The sequence below is a fragment of the Lithobates pipiens genome, unplaced genomic scaffold (genome assembly GCF_037356315.1).
Source record: "Lithobates pipiens isolate NorthernLeopardFrog02 unplaced genomic scaffold, aLitPip1_a1.2 Scaffold_8, whole genome shotgun sequence".
In the NCBI taxonomy this organism is placed as follows: domain Eukaryota; kingdom Metazoa; phylum Chordata; class Amphibia; order Anura; family Ranidae; genus Lithobates; species Lithobates pipiens.
In genome coordinates this window covers 88,245,755-88,266,128 of record NW_027507903.1, presented here as the reverse complement: position 1 = coordinate 88,266,128, position 20,374 = coordinate 88,245,755, and the positions used below count along the sequence as shown (strand labels likewise).

Below are 20,374 nucleotides of genomic sequence, written 5' to 3'. Positions count from 1 at the left end.
AAAATCTTCAGAGGCTGAAGCGGTTAAATACTGTTGCAGCAGGAGACAGTAATCTTGCATGTACAGAAGTGGTACCTTGCTGGGGCCTTTTCCTGTACGGCTGTCCTCCTGCTGAAATCTCTGAGTCTGCCATTTGAAATTACAACTACTTGAGGGTGTCCTGGCCCTAACCCTCTTTCCCCCTGAAAAAATACAAAAAGGACTGTCAAAGAAATAAAACCTCTTTTAGATCCAAGAAGTGTCTGGCACCCAATGATTTTTACTATCTTTGCACACACTATGCCTCACAACCCACCACATTTTGAAGGATGTCAGTTGTCTTTGGTCTTGAAGGTACCCATTAAACTATAAGAGGTCAGAGATTCTGCTACATTTGGCGCCCAACGTGGGGCTAAGGTGTTGTCCTTGCTGCAGTCACCCATAGCAACCGGCTCCAGCTCCAATGGGACTTTGTCTGGCTCTATGGGAAAGCGGCAGGTAAGCTTTATCCTTCTTATAGACTGTGTATACTATCAACGTGGGGTTCACATGCTAAGACCTCATGGGCTGAACGGAGATATAGGGCACTTGGGAGTCCCAAGGCTTGAAGTCCCTCAACCTATGTCAGCCGAATATGATCCCCAGGAAATCGCTTGTTTCTTCAACTCTGTGACCACAGTTACCGATACGGCATTCAAATGTACCGAATAATGAGATTGCTTTGTATGTTTCTCAGAGCTCTGCAGCTATGGGGATTGTCTGCTGATGTCCCAGGTTTGCCTTATTCATGCGTCCTTGGAGTCGATGCTGTCAATGTGGGGAGTTATTTTTGATAGCTGCCAGACCGCCGTTGCCATCACGGGTGATGAGGGCCGATTGAGCCCGCGGATATGCTAATGTGGAACAACTTATCTCCAGTACTGAAGCTGTCAATTCAGGTAGTTCTACCCCAACTCAGGCTGACTCTTTTTTCGAAGAGCTAAGTGCCAGATGAACCTGCTGATCCAGTGGAAGTGTCAGTTCCCACTGCCAGCATTTTTTCAGAAGCTTCAACGGTGACCGCTAGTTTGGAACAGGTGGTACCAGTAGCCCACCTTTCTCCTAAGGAGGCTCAAGCATCTACTTCGGCAGTTACCGCGGATGTCACTACTACAGCGAAAAGTGGGCCTATGGTCATTACTCGTTTAGCTCAATATATTCAGTCATCACGAGGAAAAAGAGACGGGCGGTCTCAGATCCCTCCACGGCGATATCTGAATTCGGTAATTGCAGAAGAGATGGCATAAAATTGTAAAGAACGTTGGATTCCAAAGGTCACCCGCAGTTGTGGTGGGGCAATGGGTGCTGCCTGCCCCAAATATAAGGACTTGAATCCGGCAGGGAAGTCTTTACCCCTGTGGTTAAGTGGTTGAAGTTGACATGCTCTGCTTGATCTTTTGATAAAAAAAGTCTATCAAAGAAGATGAGTGTGTTCCCACTGGGGAAGGTGGAGGTCACAATTGTTTTCACACCAGCGTATGTCTATCACTTTACATATTTCACAAGGATATTAGAAGATTTAATTTATGGACACTGCCAATAGTTTGCAACAAATTGCCTTCAAGTTTTAGATTTTTTTATGTTTACATTTGGAGATTTTGATTTTTTATATTAATATAAAATATAAATATATTTTTTATATTAATGTAATTTGCAATTTGTTGATTTTTTCTATTCATGTGTTACATGTTGTTATTTATTATTGCACTTGATGATATGTAGCAGGTGGGGAGCTAATAAAAAATATGGCTCAACTGCCTGTTTTTACCACCCGGGTCACCTGATCGGTGTGATAGCCTCTGGCTGGCTATCACTGTAATCAGTCACTTTAAGCCCACCCCTGTGTTTACTTCCTCTTCTGAATAAATAGGAAGATACATTGCATCTTATTCTTCTTGCAGGAGAGGAACATATAAACAAACAAGTGTAGAATAAAAAAGGAAAAAAAAAAAAAAAGAAAGGAAAAAATGTAAGAAAAAAATGACATCAAGGTTTGGCAGGGTAAGTGTTAGGGTCAAGGTCGAGGGTCAAAGGTCACAGTCAGCATATTTTGGGCAGAATTTAAAACAATTGTTTTAATTAGTAACAGTGTCAGTGTGTTTTAAGCAGGATAAATAAAAAATCTCCTACAGGTACAAACAACATGCATACATATATGTGGTATGTAGGGATGAGCTTCGTGTTCGAGTCGAACATACATTCGACTCGAACATCGGCTGTTCGTCCGTTCGGCGAAGTCCGAACATTTTGGTCCGTTCGCGCCAAATTCGTGTGGCACTCACGGCCCACAATGCACTGCGATGGCGCAGTGCATTGCTGGCTCATGATTGGCCAAGCATGCACTGTGACCCCGCATGCTTGGCCAATCGCAGCGCCAGCAGCGAGGAGAGCCATGATTGGCCACAGGCAGGATGCCTGTGGCCAATCATAGCTCAGGCTGTGTAGTGCACGCCCCACACTATATAAGGCCGCCAGCGCGGCGGCCTTGTGTAGTGTGTTGGCGTCTGAAGCAGTGGGTGTTCTGTGTACCTTCAACACAGTACACACCGATCGTTTTCGGACGATTTTCGATCTTGCTGTTGTGTAGTGGTTGTTGTCTGCGTGCCCTGACCGCAGTATACACCGCTATATTCACCTCACCTATATAGCTAGTGATCTATCTTTTATAATAGAGCTTGCAGTCAGTAGTGTTAGGAGCTTGTGCGTGCTGTCTGCGTGCTCTGTACCCAGTACATACCGCTATATCCACCTACATAGCTGTTCTCTATTTGAGCCCACTTGCCATCTGCAGGAGTTATTGGAAGTTGTGTGTGCCTCCAGCACAGCACAGTATACATCTGTATATACCCCTTTTTCTCTGGTGTTCTATAATAAAGGCATCTGCAGGAGTTAGTGGATGTTCTGTGTACCTTCAACACAGTACACACCGATCGTTTTCGGACGATTTTCGATCTTGCTGTTGTGTAGTGGTTGTTGTCTGCGTGCCCTGACCGCAGTATACACCGCTATATTCACCTCACCTATATAGCTAGTGATCTATCTTTTATAATAGAGCTTGCAGTCAGTAGTGTTAGGAGCTTGTGCATGCTGTCTGCGTGCTCTGTACCCAGTACATACCGCTATATCCACCTACATAGCTCTTCTCTATTTGAGACCACTTGCCATCTGCAGGAGTTATTGGAAGTTGTGTGTGCCTCCAGCACAGCACAGTATACATCTGTATATACCCCTTTATCTCTGGTGTTCTATAATAAAGGCATCTGCAGGAGTTAGTGGGTGTTGTGTGCCTCTAGCACAATATACACTACCCAACTGCTTTTTTACCCAACTCCCTTCAGGCCATTACCATGTCTGGAAGGCCAGCAAGGAGAGGCAGACAGGCGCGAGCCGATAAAAGAGGGCAAGCAGGCTCTGTGTCTAGAGACAACAGTGCTGGTCGTGGACGCGGTGCATTGTCATCAGCACGTGGCCATGGGACACGCTTGTCCTTCTTTTCGGCAGCTGGACATGTTGAGCCGCAACATGCCAACGACTTGGTAGAGTGGATGACCAAGCCCTCTTCATCCTCCTCATCCTCTCTCACCCAGTCTCAGGGTACTAGCAAAGCAGCTGCCAACGCATCGTCTTCCCTCCTCTCAATGTCATCATCAGTGACTCCTTCCCTAGACCCACCACTTCCTCCTGAGGAGTCTCCTGAACTCTTTGAGCACAGTGTTGGGTACATGCTCCAGGAGGATGCCCAGTGTTTTGTGGGCTCTGATGATGACACTCAGCTAGAGGAAGGCAGTAGCGTGAGCGCAGAGAGAGGGGATGCTCAAGAAGGACAGCAATCTGGCAGTCATGTTCCACAAGCTGCAGCATACTGCCAGGTTTGCTACAGCGATGAAGAGGGAGGGGATGATGAGGGCACTGACTCCACGTGGGTGCCTGGTAGGAGAGAGGAGGAGGAGGCACATGTCCACGAGGCAGGATGCCCTCCGGGGGCCAGCTTAGGGGCAGCACACTGACTGAATCACACCGCAGAGCTCCGCCTTTGCAGGGCGCTGCCTCTGCACGTTATTCTAAAAGTTCTTTGGTGTGGGCCTTTTTTGAGACGAGTGCATCAGATCGCACCGCTGCTATTTGCAACATATGTCTCAAGCGTATCTCGTGTGGCCAAAACATTAGCCGCTTGGGCACCACATGCTTGACCAGACATATGTTGACCTGCCATGCAGCTCGTTGGCAAGCGTACCTCAAAGACCCACACCAAAGAACAAAGCGGACCTCTCCTTGCTCCTCATCAGCTGGCATCTCCAACCCCACTAGACCTTCAGTCCTCTCTGAAACCTGCTCTGAGAGGAATGAAGGTGTAGAATTAGGTGTGTCACAGCCAAGTGCTTCCGGGAACTCTGCTAGCGGTACACCCACGTCCGATTATAGCAGGCAAATGTCCCTGCCCCAGCTGCTGGACCGGCGAAAGAAGTTCACTCCCAGCCATCCACATGCCCAGCGGTTGAATGCTAGCTTGGCTAAATTGCTAGCACTTCAACTGCTGCCTTTTCAGTTGGTAGACTCGGCCCCCTTCCATGAGTTTGTACAATGTGCGGTTCCTCAGTGGCAGGTCCCCAAACGCTACTTTTTCTCACGGAAGGCGATTCTGGCTCTCTACCGGCATGTGGAAGGCAATGTCCTTGCCTCGCTGGACAGGGCGGTCAGCGGTAAGGTGCATATTACCGTTGACTCATGGTCCAGCAGGCATGGACAGGGACGTTACCTGTCTTTCACGGCCCATTGGGTCACTCTTCTGGCAGCTGGGAAGGATGCAGGACAAGGTGCAGTAGTGTTGGAGGTTGTTCCGCCACCACGCCTCCAAAATGCTACTATTGGTTGTGACACACCTCTCTCCTCCACCCCCTCCTCTTCTTCTTCCTCCATGGCCTCTTCCAGTGCTCTGTCCTCAGAACCAGCGGTGCTTCGTAGGCGTTCCAGGGGCTACGCAAGTACGCAGACAAAACGATGCCATGCCGTGCTTGCGCTGGTTTGTTTGGGGGACAGGAGCCACACTGGGGCGGATGTTTTGTCAGCTCTGCAGGGGCAGGCCGAGAGGTGGTTGACGCCACGCCAGCTTAAGCCAGGAATGGTGGTTTGTGACAATGGTACCAACCTCCTCTTCCGCCCTCCGACAGGGACAACTGACCCATGTGCCCTGTGTAGCTCACGTCCCTAACCTGGTGGTGCAGCGGTTCTTGGGCAGGTACCCCGGCTTACAGGATGTCCTGAAGCAGGCCAGGAAAGTCTGTGTGCATTTCCGCCGATCATTTAATGCCTGTGCTCAGCTGGCTGAGCTCCAAAAGGAGTTGAACCTGCCCAAGAACCGCCTTATATGTGACATGCCCACCAGATGGAACTCAACGTTGGCCATGCTGCAGCGGCTGCACACGCAGCAGAGGGCCATCAATGAGTACCTGTGCGACTACGGCACCAGGACAGGGTCAGGGGAGCTCGGTTTTTTCTCACCACGCCAGTGGGGCATGATCAGGGATGCATGCACTGTCCTGTCACCGTTTGAGGAGGCCACAAGGATGGTGAGCAGTGACAGTGCATGCATCAGTGACACTGTACCTCTTGTCCACCTCTTGGAGCATACGCTGCGTGGAATAATGGACAGGGCACTTGAGGCAGAACAGAGGCAGGAAGAGGAGGACTTCCTTGCCTCTCAAGGCCCCCTTTATCCAGACAGTGTTCCTGCTGTGCCACCCATCACACAGGAAGAGGATGAGGAGGAGGAAGAGGAGGAGGAGGATGATTGTGTCAGCATGGAGGTGGAGGCTGGCACTCAGCATCAGCAGCAGCAGCAGTCTTGTAGGGATGATTTACAGTCCCAAGAAACACGTGGACTTGTACGTGGCTGGGAGGAGGTAGCTGCGGATCATGTTGTACTTAGTGACCCAGAGGACTCCGGACCGAATGCCTCAGCTAACCTACGCTGCATGGCCTCCCTGATCCTGCAAAGCCTGCGGAAGGATCCTCGTATTCTTCGGATCAAGGAGAGGGACCATTACTGGCTGGCCACTCTCCTTGATCCACGGTACAAGGGTAAGGTTGCTGACCTTATCTTGCCATCGCAGAGGGAGCAGAGGATGAGACATCTCCGGGAGGCCTTGCAGAAAGGTCTGTGCAACGCGTTCCCAGAGACTGGGAGGTTACAAACTCCTGGTCCTGGACAACGTGTTGCTGAGGCATCGGTCAGAAGTGGAGAAAGTGGCCGTCTGACTGATGCTTTCAGACAATTTTTTAGTCCGCAGCCCCAAGGTATGATCGATTCCAGCACCCATCGCCAGCGTCTGATTTACATGGTGCAGGAATACCTAGGGGCAAGGTCAGACTTGGACACCTTTCCCACCGAAAATCCTCTGGCTTACTGGGTCTTGAGGATGGATCACTGGCCAGAGCTTGCACAGTATGCAATTGAGCTACTGGCCTGTCCTGCATCCAGCGTTCTTTCGGAACGCACCTTCAGTGCTGCTGGTGGCTTTGTTACCGATCACAGGGTGCGCCTGTCCACTGAATCAGTCGATCGACTGACCTTCATCAAGATGAATCAGTCTTGGATCACCCACAGCTTCCAAGCACCTGAAGCTGATGTAACAGTATAATTTGTTTTGAAATATCACATCCCTTCAAGACTGCCTATGCTGATGCTGAGTGACTGTCCTGTTATGTTGATTGTCTATCCTCTTCCTCCTCCGCTGATATGTTGGAAGAACATTTCTGGTTCTGGGTGATGCCATCAGCCCAATTTTTCTGCCCCTATTTAACAGGGGCGTTTAAGTACAATTTTTGATGCAATGCTTTGCAGCAGGGCTAATTCCTGCAATCAAACAAGAGTATATGGGAGAGGTTGCAGTGTCGTGGCACCAGCACCAGTGCCTAAGGCCCAATTTTTCTGCCCCTGTTTAACAGGGGCGTTTAAGTACAATTTTTGATGCAATGCTTTGCAGCAGGGCTAATTCCTGCAATAAAACTAGAGTATATGGAAGAGGTTGCAGTGTGGTGGCACCAGCACCAGTGCCTAAGGCCCAATTTTTCTGCCCCTGTTTAACAGGGGCGTTTAATTACAATTTTTGATGCAATGCTTTGCAGCAGGGCTAATTCCTGCAATAAAGTTGAAAAACTCATTACTATGTTCAAACCAGGGATCCCATTTTTTATTGTATATATGCATAGTGTTTTGAACAGAATGAAATATTTTCTCCATTAAGTTAATGTTTAGAATCCCTCTCTTAAGATGTCTTAGTGGGACTGTAGATGATTTCCAGTGATATGCAATTAACCAGTGGACTGCTACACATATAGTATGGATTAATCTCATATTATGAGTGGGGAGATCTGTAATTGGGGAGAAGAGGAGGCAGTTGTGTAATGATAAAACTATATTTTTATCTGATATTTTGGAAGCAAACTTTTCTAGTTGCCTCCAAATATAGGTGATCTTATCACAGGCCCAGAAAATATGTGAGAAAGATCCTATAGAATGGCATTCTCTAAAGCATGTAGGGGAGGAGGTAGGGAAGATGGTGTGGAGTTTAATTGGGGTGTAATACCATCTAGTGAATAATTTTAAGGCCGTTTCTTTAATGGCAATAGATTTTGTACATTTATGCAAATTATTTATACAAACATCCCAATTAACCATAGTGTACGAGAAATTTGATTCTTGTTCCCATTTAATCATGTATGGGAGTTTATTTATGCTTGTAGTATTAGATAGGTTAAAGTATACTTCCGAGATAAAGCCACGTTTTGTAGGTGATTTAAGGCAGAGGTTTTCATAGAAGGATGGAGCTTGAGTATGCGTGGTTTGATAATGTTTCATAAAAAATTGTTTGATCTTAAGATAATTGTTAAATCCTGTTTCTGGGACTTGATGTTTTGCCTTGAGGGAGGAGAAAGAAATGAAATTTGAGCCTTCAATGAAACAACAAAGAAATGTAAGGTTATTATTAATCCACCAAGTAAGATCTGCAGGGTCTTGAAGGTAGTGGTGGAGTTTTGTGTCTCCTATAAAGGAGGCGTGTGGTGGGGTTTTGGAGATGAGATTAAATTTTTGGTTATACAATTTCCACAATTGGTAAGACTGAGAGACAATTTGATTCAGAGAGTCGATTTTTGGGTTGGGAATTTTGTTTCCCCAAAGTAAACTTGAAAGGGCGAATGGAAGAATTTAATTTTTTTCGAATGTGACCCATGGAACCCTTGGGTTCGGGATATGCCATTAGGCGATTTGGGTTAATCTGGCTGACAGGTAATATAACCAGAAATCAGGGAGGCCCAGTCCTCCCTGTTTTGGGGATCTATATAGAATTAATTTTGAAAGGCGCGGGTGAGAGTCTGACCAAATAAATGTATTAATATCGGATTGAAACTTCGTAATCAATGCTTTATTAGGTCTGACAGGGAGCGCTCTAAATAAATATAGAATTTTGGGGAGTAGTGTCATTTTAATTGCTGTTATCCTGCCCAGGAATGAAATTTTATATGATTTCCACATTTTCAAAGTGGCTCTCAGCTTATATACCTAGGTAGGGGAGAGAATATAAAGAATAGGAAAAATTGAAAGAGGTACGTAGGGATTCCAGGTTTGAGGTTGGTATATTTATCGGCATACCCAACGATTTAGAAACGTTTACCGTTAAGCCTGATAGAGATGAGAAAATATTAAGTGTTTGTAATAGGTTGGGTAATGCTTCATGAGGTTGAGAGAGGAAAACTAACATATCGTCTGCATACATGGTTAATTTATATGAATTATTTGTTGTGGAGTAGCCCTTAATGCCGTCATGAAGAAGGATAGATGTAGCTAATGGTTCAATCGCTAGTGCGAATAATAGTGGGGAAAGGGGACATCCCTGCCGTGCTCCTCTACTAATTTTGAAAAAATCTGAATTGCAACCTGGAATTCTAATTCTCGTGGAGGGGTTGTGATAGAGTGCATGAAAAGCATGCACAAATGCTCCATCAAAGCCATATCTTTGAAGGATAAGATCTAAAAATTTCCAGGAGACACTGTCAAATGCCTTATTAATATCCAGGCTCAGCATTAAAAGGGGTTTAGAGCGTAAGTTTGCATCCTGTATAATGTTAGTGACTAGTCTGATGTTATCAGTAATTTGTCTTCCTGGGATAAAGCCAGATTGAAAAGGGGAGATAAGTGTGGGGATAATTGAGGAAAGTCTATTGGCCAGGAGTCTACTGAAAATCTTCAGATCGTTGTTTATAACAGAGATTGGTCTGTAGTTTTTTGGTAGTGTGTGATCTTTATTAGGTTTTGGGATGAGAGACATATTGGCCAATAACATTTCCTCTGGGAATTGTTCCACTTTTAGGATCTTATTGAATACTTTCATGAGGTGGGGAATTAGAAGTTGTTGATATTGTTTGTAGTATAGCGATGTAAAACCGTCAGGGCCTGGAGCTGAGTTTTTTTTAAGAGGCTTAATAATTTGAACTAATTCTTCTTCAGAACATGGAGAATTCAGAGTATCCTTTTGGTTTTGATTCAATTGAGGGAAAGGGATATTATTCAGCCAGGAAAGTGAGGAGGGAGGGAGTGGGAGATTAGGTGATGAGAGGAGATCAGAGTAAAATTTTTTAAATATTGAGAGTATCTCCTAAGGATGTGTGACCAACTGATTTGTGTTATTCTTAAACTTGTATATATGGGTAGGTTTTATAGATTGATTAAGTTTACGGGCAAACATTGTAGAGTAGGAATTACTTGATAGTAGGAATTTGGCTTTCGACCAACGAAGGGCTTTCTCTGCTTTGAACGTTAGCAGAGCGTCCAATTCATTACGTTTAGTTGTAATTTGTTTGAAGATATCAGGGTCGTGTGTGTGTTTATGGTCTTTGTATAGATTATGAAGGTCTTTGGTGAGGGAGTGAATTTTTTCTAACCTAGCCCTATTACATTGTGCCGCTCTTTTAATAAAATGGCCTCTTATTACGGCTTTATGTGCTAACCATGTTGTGGAGGGGGAGATATCCGGGGTGACATTGGCTGAGAAATATTCTCTAATTTCCGAAGCCAGGTCTAGTTGATGAGCTGGGTCTGATAGTAAGGAGTCATTCAATCTCCATGAATACGGAGTAGGGGCAAGGCCTATAAATTTGGTGTTAAGGGAGATAATGTGGTGGTCTGACCAAGAGCATGGGTGTATTTCAGCATTCAGTGTGTTGGCTAGTATTATCGGGGTGCAAAAAATAAAATCTAAACGGGAATATGAATCATGTGGGTGTGAATAAAATGTATAATCCCTTGCACCTATATTCAACGCTCTCCAAGAATCAATCAATTGTAGGTCATTAATATGGGAAGTGGTGGTTTTAGAGAATGTTCTGGAGTGTTGATTCTGTTTACTTCTGTCAAGGTGTGGATGAGGAACTGAATTAAAGTCTCCTCCTAAAATAATGTGAGGAGAGTGATATTGTTGTAATATATTAAAAAATTGTGTGAAAAAAGTGGTTTGTGCGTCATTCGGAGCGTATAAATTTGCACTTGTAATATTTCTGCCAGCCAACGAACCTTTGACAATAATAAACCTACTTCCTTGATCTTTATAGACCTGATGGACTTCTAAGGGGAAAGAATGATGAAAGAATATCGCAACACCTCTGGTTTTTGAGTTATAGGTGGTATAAAAGGATTGGTTGTACGCTTTATGGAAGTAGGTGGGATGAGTGTCAGTCATAAAGTGTGTTTCTTGCAACATTACAATTTTTGCATTCAACCTTTTATAATGCAAAAAGGCTTTTTTCCTTTTATTGGGGGAAATGAATCCCTGTACATTATGTGAAATTGTTATGATCGTCATGGGATGGTGTTAGAAAGTGATGTAGCAACAGAGTAAGTAACATATGAAAGCATTTAGGTATGGATAGAGGAAGATTATATATGCTATAGGCCAGCTTAAAATGTATACGAGATAAGAACCCTTCCGTGAGGCCCAGTTCGTGTTTGTTGTATCTAGATTGTCAATCAAACGAAAAATTGTACCATAATAAAATGATTTTACATTAGATAACTTATATGAAAAAAAACTTATTTGAAAGTTAAAAGAACCTTTGGGGTTGGAAAAAATATATATATCCAACCGACAGAGAAAATATAGAGGATCGGCCGGTCCAAAACTCAGTTTTAATGACTTACAAGTGTGACACATAATCATCTGCAATAATAATATAATTGAGTATTTGAAAGTGTGTAAAAGCTTGTATCCCAGTTGTAAGTCAGTTCTCCCTCTATGGAGAGGGGTCACTCTAACTGAGTGGGGGAAAATCATGGCGTCATAGGGTGAAGAGCCACATGAAACCTTTTTTTATTTTTTATTTTTTTTTCCCTTATTTCTTTATATATATTGAATGTTTTTCTTTTCTTATTTTTGGGTTTCTCTATATCAAAAAAAACTTAACCCATGCAAAGCAGAATAGTTGGTAGTAATGTATCAACCAACTGGGAGAGCATCAATTCTCAGCTCATAGAGTTATGTGGAATGTAAATAAAAATGGGGAGGATGAGAATATTACCATGTTATATCTAGAGGGTCAATGTTTAATCTCACATGTGAATATTCTTCATAGAGGCTTAGGAATTCTCCTAAAAAAAAAAAAGGAGAAAGGGAGGGGCACTTTAAAGGCGTACTCATCACATGAGAATAAGACAGGTAGTACTCTGTATACAATGGTTAAACTTGTATGGTTAGTTGCTGGAGCATGACTTTTAAGAATTCAGAAAAATAAAATTTAGGATTATTATTCTCGCAATACCATCTGTAGGAGACTGATGATCAGTGTGATGTAGTCAGAGTATATATAAGTGGATAAAAAAAAAAAAAAAATGAAAAAAGGGTGTAATACCAGTTCCCGTCTGTAGATGTCATTGTTTCCTTCTAAATATGTGAACAGAAATGGTAACTGCAAACTTAATGTAGAGGAACTTTCTAAACATGGAGATCCATAGGAATCCCCATAAGCTTAAAGTTTGAACCGAGCAAAAAGAAAAAGAAAAAAAAGAAAAGAAAAGAGTCAGTCTCTATTAAGCATGAGGATATCATTGAATCAACAGAACATCCAGACAGTCTAGTTTTGATTGAAATTCAGGATTCCAGCCTCATGTCTAAATCTGCGTCTGTCTGATCTTGATGCTGGGGTGTTCCAGATTGGAGCTGGGCGAGGTAAAGATGGGGTGCGAGGGAGATTGAGTGCGTCCATCAGCCCAAGTTTAATCAGGATATCCTGACCTTCAGGAACAGTGGTAGCAATGTAGGTTGTTCCATTGTGGGGAACGATCAGCTTAAAGGGGAAACCCCATCGGTATCTGATCCTTGCTGTGGATAACATTGTGGTGATTTCTTTCATTTTCCTGCGTCTATCCAGCATTGCTTGTGAGATGTCAGGGTACATCTGTAGTTGTACACCGTCCAGGACTATGTTTCTCAGACCCCTGGCCGCCCTCATAATTTCCTCTTTAATCAGAAAATCTTTCATGCAAAGCACAATGTCTCTAGGGGGTTTGTCTGGGGGAGGTTTAGCTCTTAAGGCACGGTGAATGCGATCACACAGAAATGCTTGGACATTTTGATCAGGCAGCAGGGAGTGAAAGAGCTTGTTAGCATATACTGATAAATCTGTAATGGACTCTGGGACCCCTCTGATCCTGAGGTTGGATCTCCTATTCCTGTTGTCTAAATCTTCGACATGCTCTTGTAACTGTGTGAAGGCAGATGTAAGTGACTCATGCTCTCTAGATAAGTCATTAAAAGCAATGGACAGTTCATCATGCTTGTTTTCTAGCAGGTCAGTTCTTGTCCCTAGTGCTGCAATCTCCTGTGATAATGTGTTAGTGGACTTCTGAATCTCTGTTTGAAACTTATTTAGCAGCTTAGAGCACATGGCTTCTAGACTAACGTCCAAGTCTGCTTTAGTCAGAGGAGAGTACTCACAGTTTTCTGAGGCAGATGATTCAAGCTGTGGCAGAGGTTGTGGTTGAGCAGGGAAGGGTGATGAAGTGGAGGGCAGCGTGCCAGCGCCATTTTTAGACATCCTGATGCGCTCTTGTGATCTCAGGCAGTAAAGAGTGAGATTTCCTTGCTTTGGGCTGCTCCTCCTTCCCTTTTTCTTGGCGTTCGGCATGCACAGGTGATTACTTATCGGGGGTGAGATGAATTCAGCTGATTGCAGGTGATAATAGCCCCGTTTTTGTGGCTTTCAGCTCCCTGTGAGCAGGAGCTCTTTTCAGAAGCTGCTGCTCGGTCCCATGCTGCACATGCACCCCCGAGGGCTTACAATGTTGTGGCAAAACCAACACCTTGTTCCGCCATTTCTGCAGAGCATATAGGGCAGGCCCCTACTTTCAAACATCCAACTTACAAACATCTCCTACTTGCAAACGGAAGGAGACAACAGCAAGTGAGATGAAAAAAGATGGACGACAAAACAAATTATACAGGGGTGATAACCCTTCCCTATGTTTTCCAAAAAGCTTAAAAATAGTTTTTTTGACTGGAGCTACACTTTAAAAATGTACCAGTTGAAAATTACAAACAGATTCAACTTAACACAACAAACCTACACAGTCCCTGTCTTGTTTGCACCGCCTGTATACTGCTGTTCTGAGTATATAGGGCCTGGGGGCCACACGCATTTCCTTTTTTAAATATGGGTACAGGGTTCCCCTTAATATGCGTACAAGACCCAAATAGGCTGGTAATGGGCAGGGAGGGCTACCCATGCCATTTTTCTCAATGATTTTCAACCATATTGCAGGAACCAGATATAACATTAAAACCGCAAGCAGTTTTAAATGGTGTTATTTCCGTTTAATGTCATTTTGTGCCGGGACTGTTCTAAACACGGGAAACACGTGGCACTTCACAGGCATACTACAGACACCCCCCAGGCACCATATTTAAAGGAATATTTCACTTTTTTTTTCACTTTAATCGTCATTAAAATCAGTGCTCCCGCCAAAACGGCCATTTTTAAAAACATTTTAGGCATTGACCCATGTCCCCTGTGGCAGGAGCCAGGTCCCCAAACCCTTTTTAGGACAGTATCTTGCATATTAGCCGTTAAAATTAGCACTTTTAATTTCGAACGTTCGAGTCCCATAGACTTCAATGGGGTTCTAACGTTCGTACGAATTTGGGGTCCGTTCGAAAGTTCTGGTGCGAACCGAACCGGGGGTGTTCGGCTCATCCCTAGTGGTATGTAAAAAAGGGGTAAATACCACGCTAAACAAAAAAATAAGAAAATTACTAAGCAGCTGCTAGAGGTGAGATACACACAAACATAGATAGGAAAAAAGTGTAGCAGCACTAAAAATGAAAAAGAAACAAAAAAACGATATGTGAACCCAAAGTGAATAAAAAATTTATAAAAATGAAAAATCAACTCATAGTAAAAATATGATCAAATCACATAATTATAAAAAATAATTTGGTGTGAAAAAGTGTTGCTCCCTATAAATATATAACCAAGAAAAGTATGATACGTGAATATCACAAATAATTAAATATAAATAAAAATGTCCAATATATATATATATATCACATGGAAAATAAATAAATAAATTCATGAAAAAGTCAAATTCAATTGAAAACAATCCAATTCAAGTGAAAAAAAGGTCCAATTAAAGTGAATTCTAAGTAAATGTAATAACGACAAAACACCTTCCATTGTGAAAAGAAAAAAGAAATTAAGTGTCCATGTGAATCCACCACTGATGTGACCACTGTAAAAAATGGAGGCTTACCAGCTAGAAAGCCTTTGGGGCTTGCGACCTAAACCTGGTCGGGGCCTTTTAAATTTTAGAGATGTATCAAGTGCCTTTGATTCGGACCTCCTCTCCCTGGGACACGACACAGTTAATATGAATCAACTGAACACCTTTCTCCAACAATGGGAAATATTCAGCCGGCTCAGCGGAGCACACAAGTAGACCCCAAGGCAGTCACAGGAAACCCAAAAGAGAGAAGCTCACCATGGCATAATATCGTAAAGACATTTATTAAAATAAAAATAATTGCACTTACAATAAAAAATAAACCAAAAAGCAAAGTAGGTGTATATGAATGCCCGTCCAAGAGACCAGGTATGCGGAGACATCAGCATGCCAAACTCCTCCTGACGCACGTTTCGTCAATACAATGACATCGCCTGGAGAACAGGCGACGTGCTGACGTGCCTCGCGTTATATAGAATCAACCTAAACCAAGCCTCAATGGGAGTTGAGAACAGGAAACAGGAAGTAATCCGCAAGAAACAAGATGGGAAATCAAAACTACCATACAGGTTATGGGCAAAAAACGATGAGTCTCAGCTTAGAAGCACATCTGCATCTATGGCAGATACATATTAAAAAATAAGTAATGTAGAACATACATTAACATTGATCCTCCAAAAACAATATATTAAATCTACAAAAAATTCATTATGTCTACAAAAAAAATTGAATTATTAATTGCATAAAAATGTATAATAATTGCATAAAAAAGGGGGGAATTGAAAACAATCTATATTACATAATCCCCAACGACACTATTAGCTAATACAGGGCCACACGTTTCCTCAAACCCACATGTTTCCCCACTAAAGTGACAGTGAGATTAGTAGCTCTAGAAACCAGAGCATGGCCCCACATTATTGAAAAATAGCTGAAAAAATAAAATGATTAAAATAATTAAATGAATCAAAAAAATATGGCGCACAGTATTATTTTAAATACTTACGGATGCTAAACTACATCAAACTATATCAAAAGATTGATCCAAATTGAAATATTGATGTTCCATGTCCTAAACTCACACTGAGTTCACAATGATCACATACTAAACTTGATAAAAATAAATATAAATGAATATAAATACTAAATATGAAATTAATAAAAATAAATATAACTTAATATTAGTGATGTGTTAATTTAGTCTGACAGAGAGGGGTCGTTTAGTCCTGCCCACATATTGTAGGCCAAATGGGCATTGGAGCAGGTAAACGACCCCCCTCCCTCAAACAGGTAATGAAGGACTCAATCTTATGTTCTTATCCCTTACTGGTAGAAATAAAACTCACACCGTCTACATTGGTAAAACCCTACAATATTTAAAAAAGAAAAAATATTTTTTGCTTGGGGGGATCAAGGACATTTGGAGCTAGTCTATCTTTCAGTGATGGAGTGCCCTTATACACTATTCCCAGTATCTCGGGCAGGTAGGACTGATTCCAACATATATGTGGTATCACTGCAATCCTCAGGAGCAGGAATTCATTTTGGATTGTTCTTTGGTAGTAAATTATGGTAATAACAAGAAGAAATATATAGCTATATTTTATATATATATATATATATATATATATATATATATATAATCATTTTGGGCTAGTTTTACTTTGATAATAAAAAAAACAGGAGATATTACCATTTACCACCACAAGAAATCCTAATTTGTCCTGAAAAAATATATATAGTTTAATTCACCTGTGCTTAGGCACTAACATTTGTTTTACACTTAGGGGAAAGGGATTAATGTGTTTTTTAACACATATTATGAAAATACATGTTTATTAGAATTAATTTAATTTCCAGTAGCAATAAAAATTATAACCCAATTATTAAAAAATACTTTTTTTTACTATTAGATGTTTAAATTTTAGTTCTGTCAGTTTCAGACATATTCACAGAGGTTACTATACCAAGTCCACTTGTCATATACATAGTTAAAACTACACCAGCCTTTGTGAATTTCCCTGACTGAGTCTCTTACTAATCTCACACTGACATTCTAAGTTATTCTTACCTTTATATCCATCTGCAATGCCAAGCAGTAGTAAAATAGTTATTAGGATCTTCTGTATATATGCCATCATGGTAGAGTCGTAGAATTACAGGACGGGGCACGGTTTTGGAACTGTAAAAGGCACGACACATGACATCTATTTCCTTCCACTCATCACTTCCTTCTATATTTCACTTAGTAAACATGAAAGTTGCTAAGCAATATGCATACAATTAATTCTTACAACTCTTGCATTGTTCTCTGTATGTTGTAATTAAAGCCTACATTTACCTAGAAAAAATTACAAAATGACCAAAAGGGACATTACTTATCTTCACTGTGATGTGTCCCTTGTGCTGCTGTCTTCTAGTTCAGTAGTAATTTTCCTCCTCCAATGCCCCCTATCCCTGCTGCTATAAATGTTTGGTGTGGTGGGGGTTAATAGAAGGAGGAGTTAGAGAAACATAGAAAAGTGACTGCAGAAAAAAGACTGAGTTGTCCATCGAGGCTGCCCATTGTTTTTTATAGGTTTTTTTTTGTTTTGTTAAAATTTTTATCTGACTATAGATCTGTTTGTTAATCCCAAGCAGGTTTGAAACCATTTATGGTTGATTGTCTCACTACCTCTGCTTTTAGTTTATTCCAAGCATCAACTAACCTTTCAGTAAAATAATACTTTCGAAGATTTGTTTTGAACTTTCCTCCAGTTAGTTTATGATCATGATCCATTGACGCTGATACTGTGATTCCGGTAGTTTGGCCTCCAGTCAGAAGGGATCATCTTGGACTACATTAATACCAGTCTATGGACCATCTATGTGGTTTTTCTTGTTCAGTCCCCCTATATATACATATGGAACAGTGTCCAAATAAGATATTCCTATGTACTCCTTTTTTTTTATCATGTTTTAAATGTGATTCAATAAATTTTGATATTTTATTATAATGCAAGACCATTTTCCTTCCCATTGGGATTATAGTGGCAAGCTTAAAAGTCAGTTTTCTATTTTTTATGTGCTGCTTTGCTTTCACTAAGGGATGTGTTTTGTAGGGAAACAAAAACTGGCACCACTGATAGGACAGAGCTCAGTATTGTTTATATTGACAGAGCTCTGTCCTGTCTGAAGCCCCATATACACTATCAGAAGAAAAATAACTCTCCCTGTTATGGAAAAGAGGGCCCGGCCCGGACTTCCTTTTGGGGGCTGGGGGCCCTCCTGGGGGGACACAGGTGTATTTAGATAGATATGGAGGATCGGGACAGCATTACAGTGGTGTCTTATAATGTAAGAGGTCTGAACCTGCCAAGGAAGAGAGAAATAATTTTACGAGAGTTGGAAAGCTATAAGGCCGGAGTAGTATTCCTACAAGAAACGTATATAACACTGGCCTCAAATATTAAAATACGTTCAAGAACCTTACCAACTTGGTTCTACGGGGATTCACCCATTAGCAGGGCAAGCGGGGTGGCAATCGGACTGGGAAAGGACATTCGGTTCCAGATTGAAAAAAGGAAGGTAGATCCGGACAGAAGATTTCTCTTTCTAGCAGAAAAAATAAATAATAATATGTATACACTTGCCAATATATACTGCCCAAACAAAACCCAGAAGAAATACCTCGTAAAAATATTGAAATATTTAATTGAATTTAAACAAGGAAAATTAATACTGGCAGGAGACTTCAACTTTCCCATGGACTATAAAATTGATAGTACTTCGGTAGTAATAGATAGGGAAATTAGGCAGGCAAAGCAAATAAAATAAAAAAAATTTGAGTACCAATTAGTAGATCCATGGTGTTTACAACATAAGAACAGAAAGGATTATACATTTTTCTCTGCAGTACATGGAGTGTATTGCTGTTTGGACTACATCATAGTATCATAGTAGAGCATAGAACCCTGGAGGATATTCTAGAAACAAGTATTGGTATAACAACAATCTCAGACCATGCACCAGTAATGTTAAAAATGAAATTACAAGGAGAACCGGTGGGAAGAGGCACCTGGAGAATAAATGAAGACCTGTTGGAAGATGAGGAAAACTTAAAAATCATCAAAAAGGAGATAGAGAGGTATTTCAGTGAAAACGACACTGTAGACTTAGCGAAAGCAACCATCTGGGAAGCCCATAAGTCGGTAATTAGAGGCAAATTGATCGCCATTGGAACAAGGAAAAAGCAGGATAGGAAAAAGAATATGGAGAAGATTATCAAAAAAAAAATTTGAACTGGAGCAAAGCCATAAAAAAACAAGCGAAAAGGGAAATATTTTGGCAACTGACCAAAGCACAGAAACAACTGAAAAAAGTACCGGAGGAAGAAGAAAGCTGTAAAAACCACAGAGCGGCTCTAGAGAGATACAAGTAGGGAAATAAAATGGGGAAGCATTTACCAAGCTTGGTAAGCAAAAAGAGATCAACAAACTATATAGAAAAGATCAAAAATGAAAAGGGAGAAATAGTAAATAAAACATCAGAGATCGCAGCAGCATTTCAAAGTTATTACAGTGCATCATATTCAGTAAAAAAAGAAGAGTCGGTTCAAGAAGTGGAAACCAGGAGAAAGAGGACCCAGATTTACTTGAAAGATGCAAAATTACCCAGAATTCAAGTGGAGCAATTAAAAGAATTGGAAAAAAGAATCACGGAAGATGAGGTTAAACAGGCAATAAGGGACACTCCATCAGGAAAAAGTCCAGCACCAGATGGCTTTATGATAAAATGGTATAAGAAATTTCAAGAGCTTCTGGTCCCCAGAATATGTGAATACTTAAACCATCTGGGAGAGAAAGAACAAACCAGAAAATAATCACTACTGGCATATATTACAATAATACCTAAAGAAGGAAAAGATAAAACTAACTGTTCAAGTTATAGACCCTGAATGTAGACATAAAAATATATGCAAAAATACTGGCCACCAGATTTAAAAAATTAATACCAGAATGGATAAATCCTGATCAGACCGGGTTTTTCCCGGCCAGAGAGGGAAGAGACAACAGTTTAAAAACAATACTGATGCTAGGGAAAGGGCAGATGAATGGGACCCAGCTCTACTCCTGTCAATAGATGCCAAAAAGGCATTTGACAGGGTAGACTGGGGATTCATGATGGATACACTATGACATCTGGGAATAGGACCAAAATATATGCAGTGGATAGAGAATTTGTATAACGGTCCAACTGCCACGGTGAGGGTCAACGGGAGATTATTCGCTGGTTTTGAGATGCGCAACGGAACACGACAGGGTTGCCCGCTCTCGCCCCTCCTATATGTTCTAACAATGAAACACTTTTTGGTGACCCTAAGAAACAACAGGGATATAGGAGGGGTGTGGGTGGGTGAAAAGGAACATAAAATAGCGGCATACGCAGACGATGTGCTGATGTATGTGACAAACCCGAAGGAGGCTTTGCCAAATATATTGAAAGAAGTAACAAAATATGGGGAACTCTCTAATTTTAAAATAAATCCTGTTAAAACAGAAATATTAAATATAGGATTAGAAGAAAAGGAAGTACAGGCCCTCCAAAAAGAAC

General features: G+C 41.6%; 1 protein-coding gene across 1 annotated transcript in view; it reads right to left on the bottom strand.

Annotated features, from left to right (window-relative positions):
- LOC143960081 (uncharacterized) overlaps nucleotides 1–17,113 on the bottom strand; it is a 127,579-nt gene extending 110,466 nt beyond the window's left edge. Inside the window, exon 1 of the mRNA XM_077468358.1 lies at nucleotides 16,854–17,113. Coding sequence (XP_077324484.1) covers nucleotides 16,854–16,923 — 70 coding nt within the window. The 5' untranslated portion in view covers nucleotides 16,924–17,113. The remainder of the gene's footprint in view (nucleotides 1–16,853) is intronic.
- Nucleotides 17,114–20,374: the final 3,261 nt, after the last annotated feature.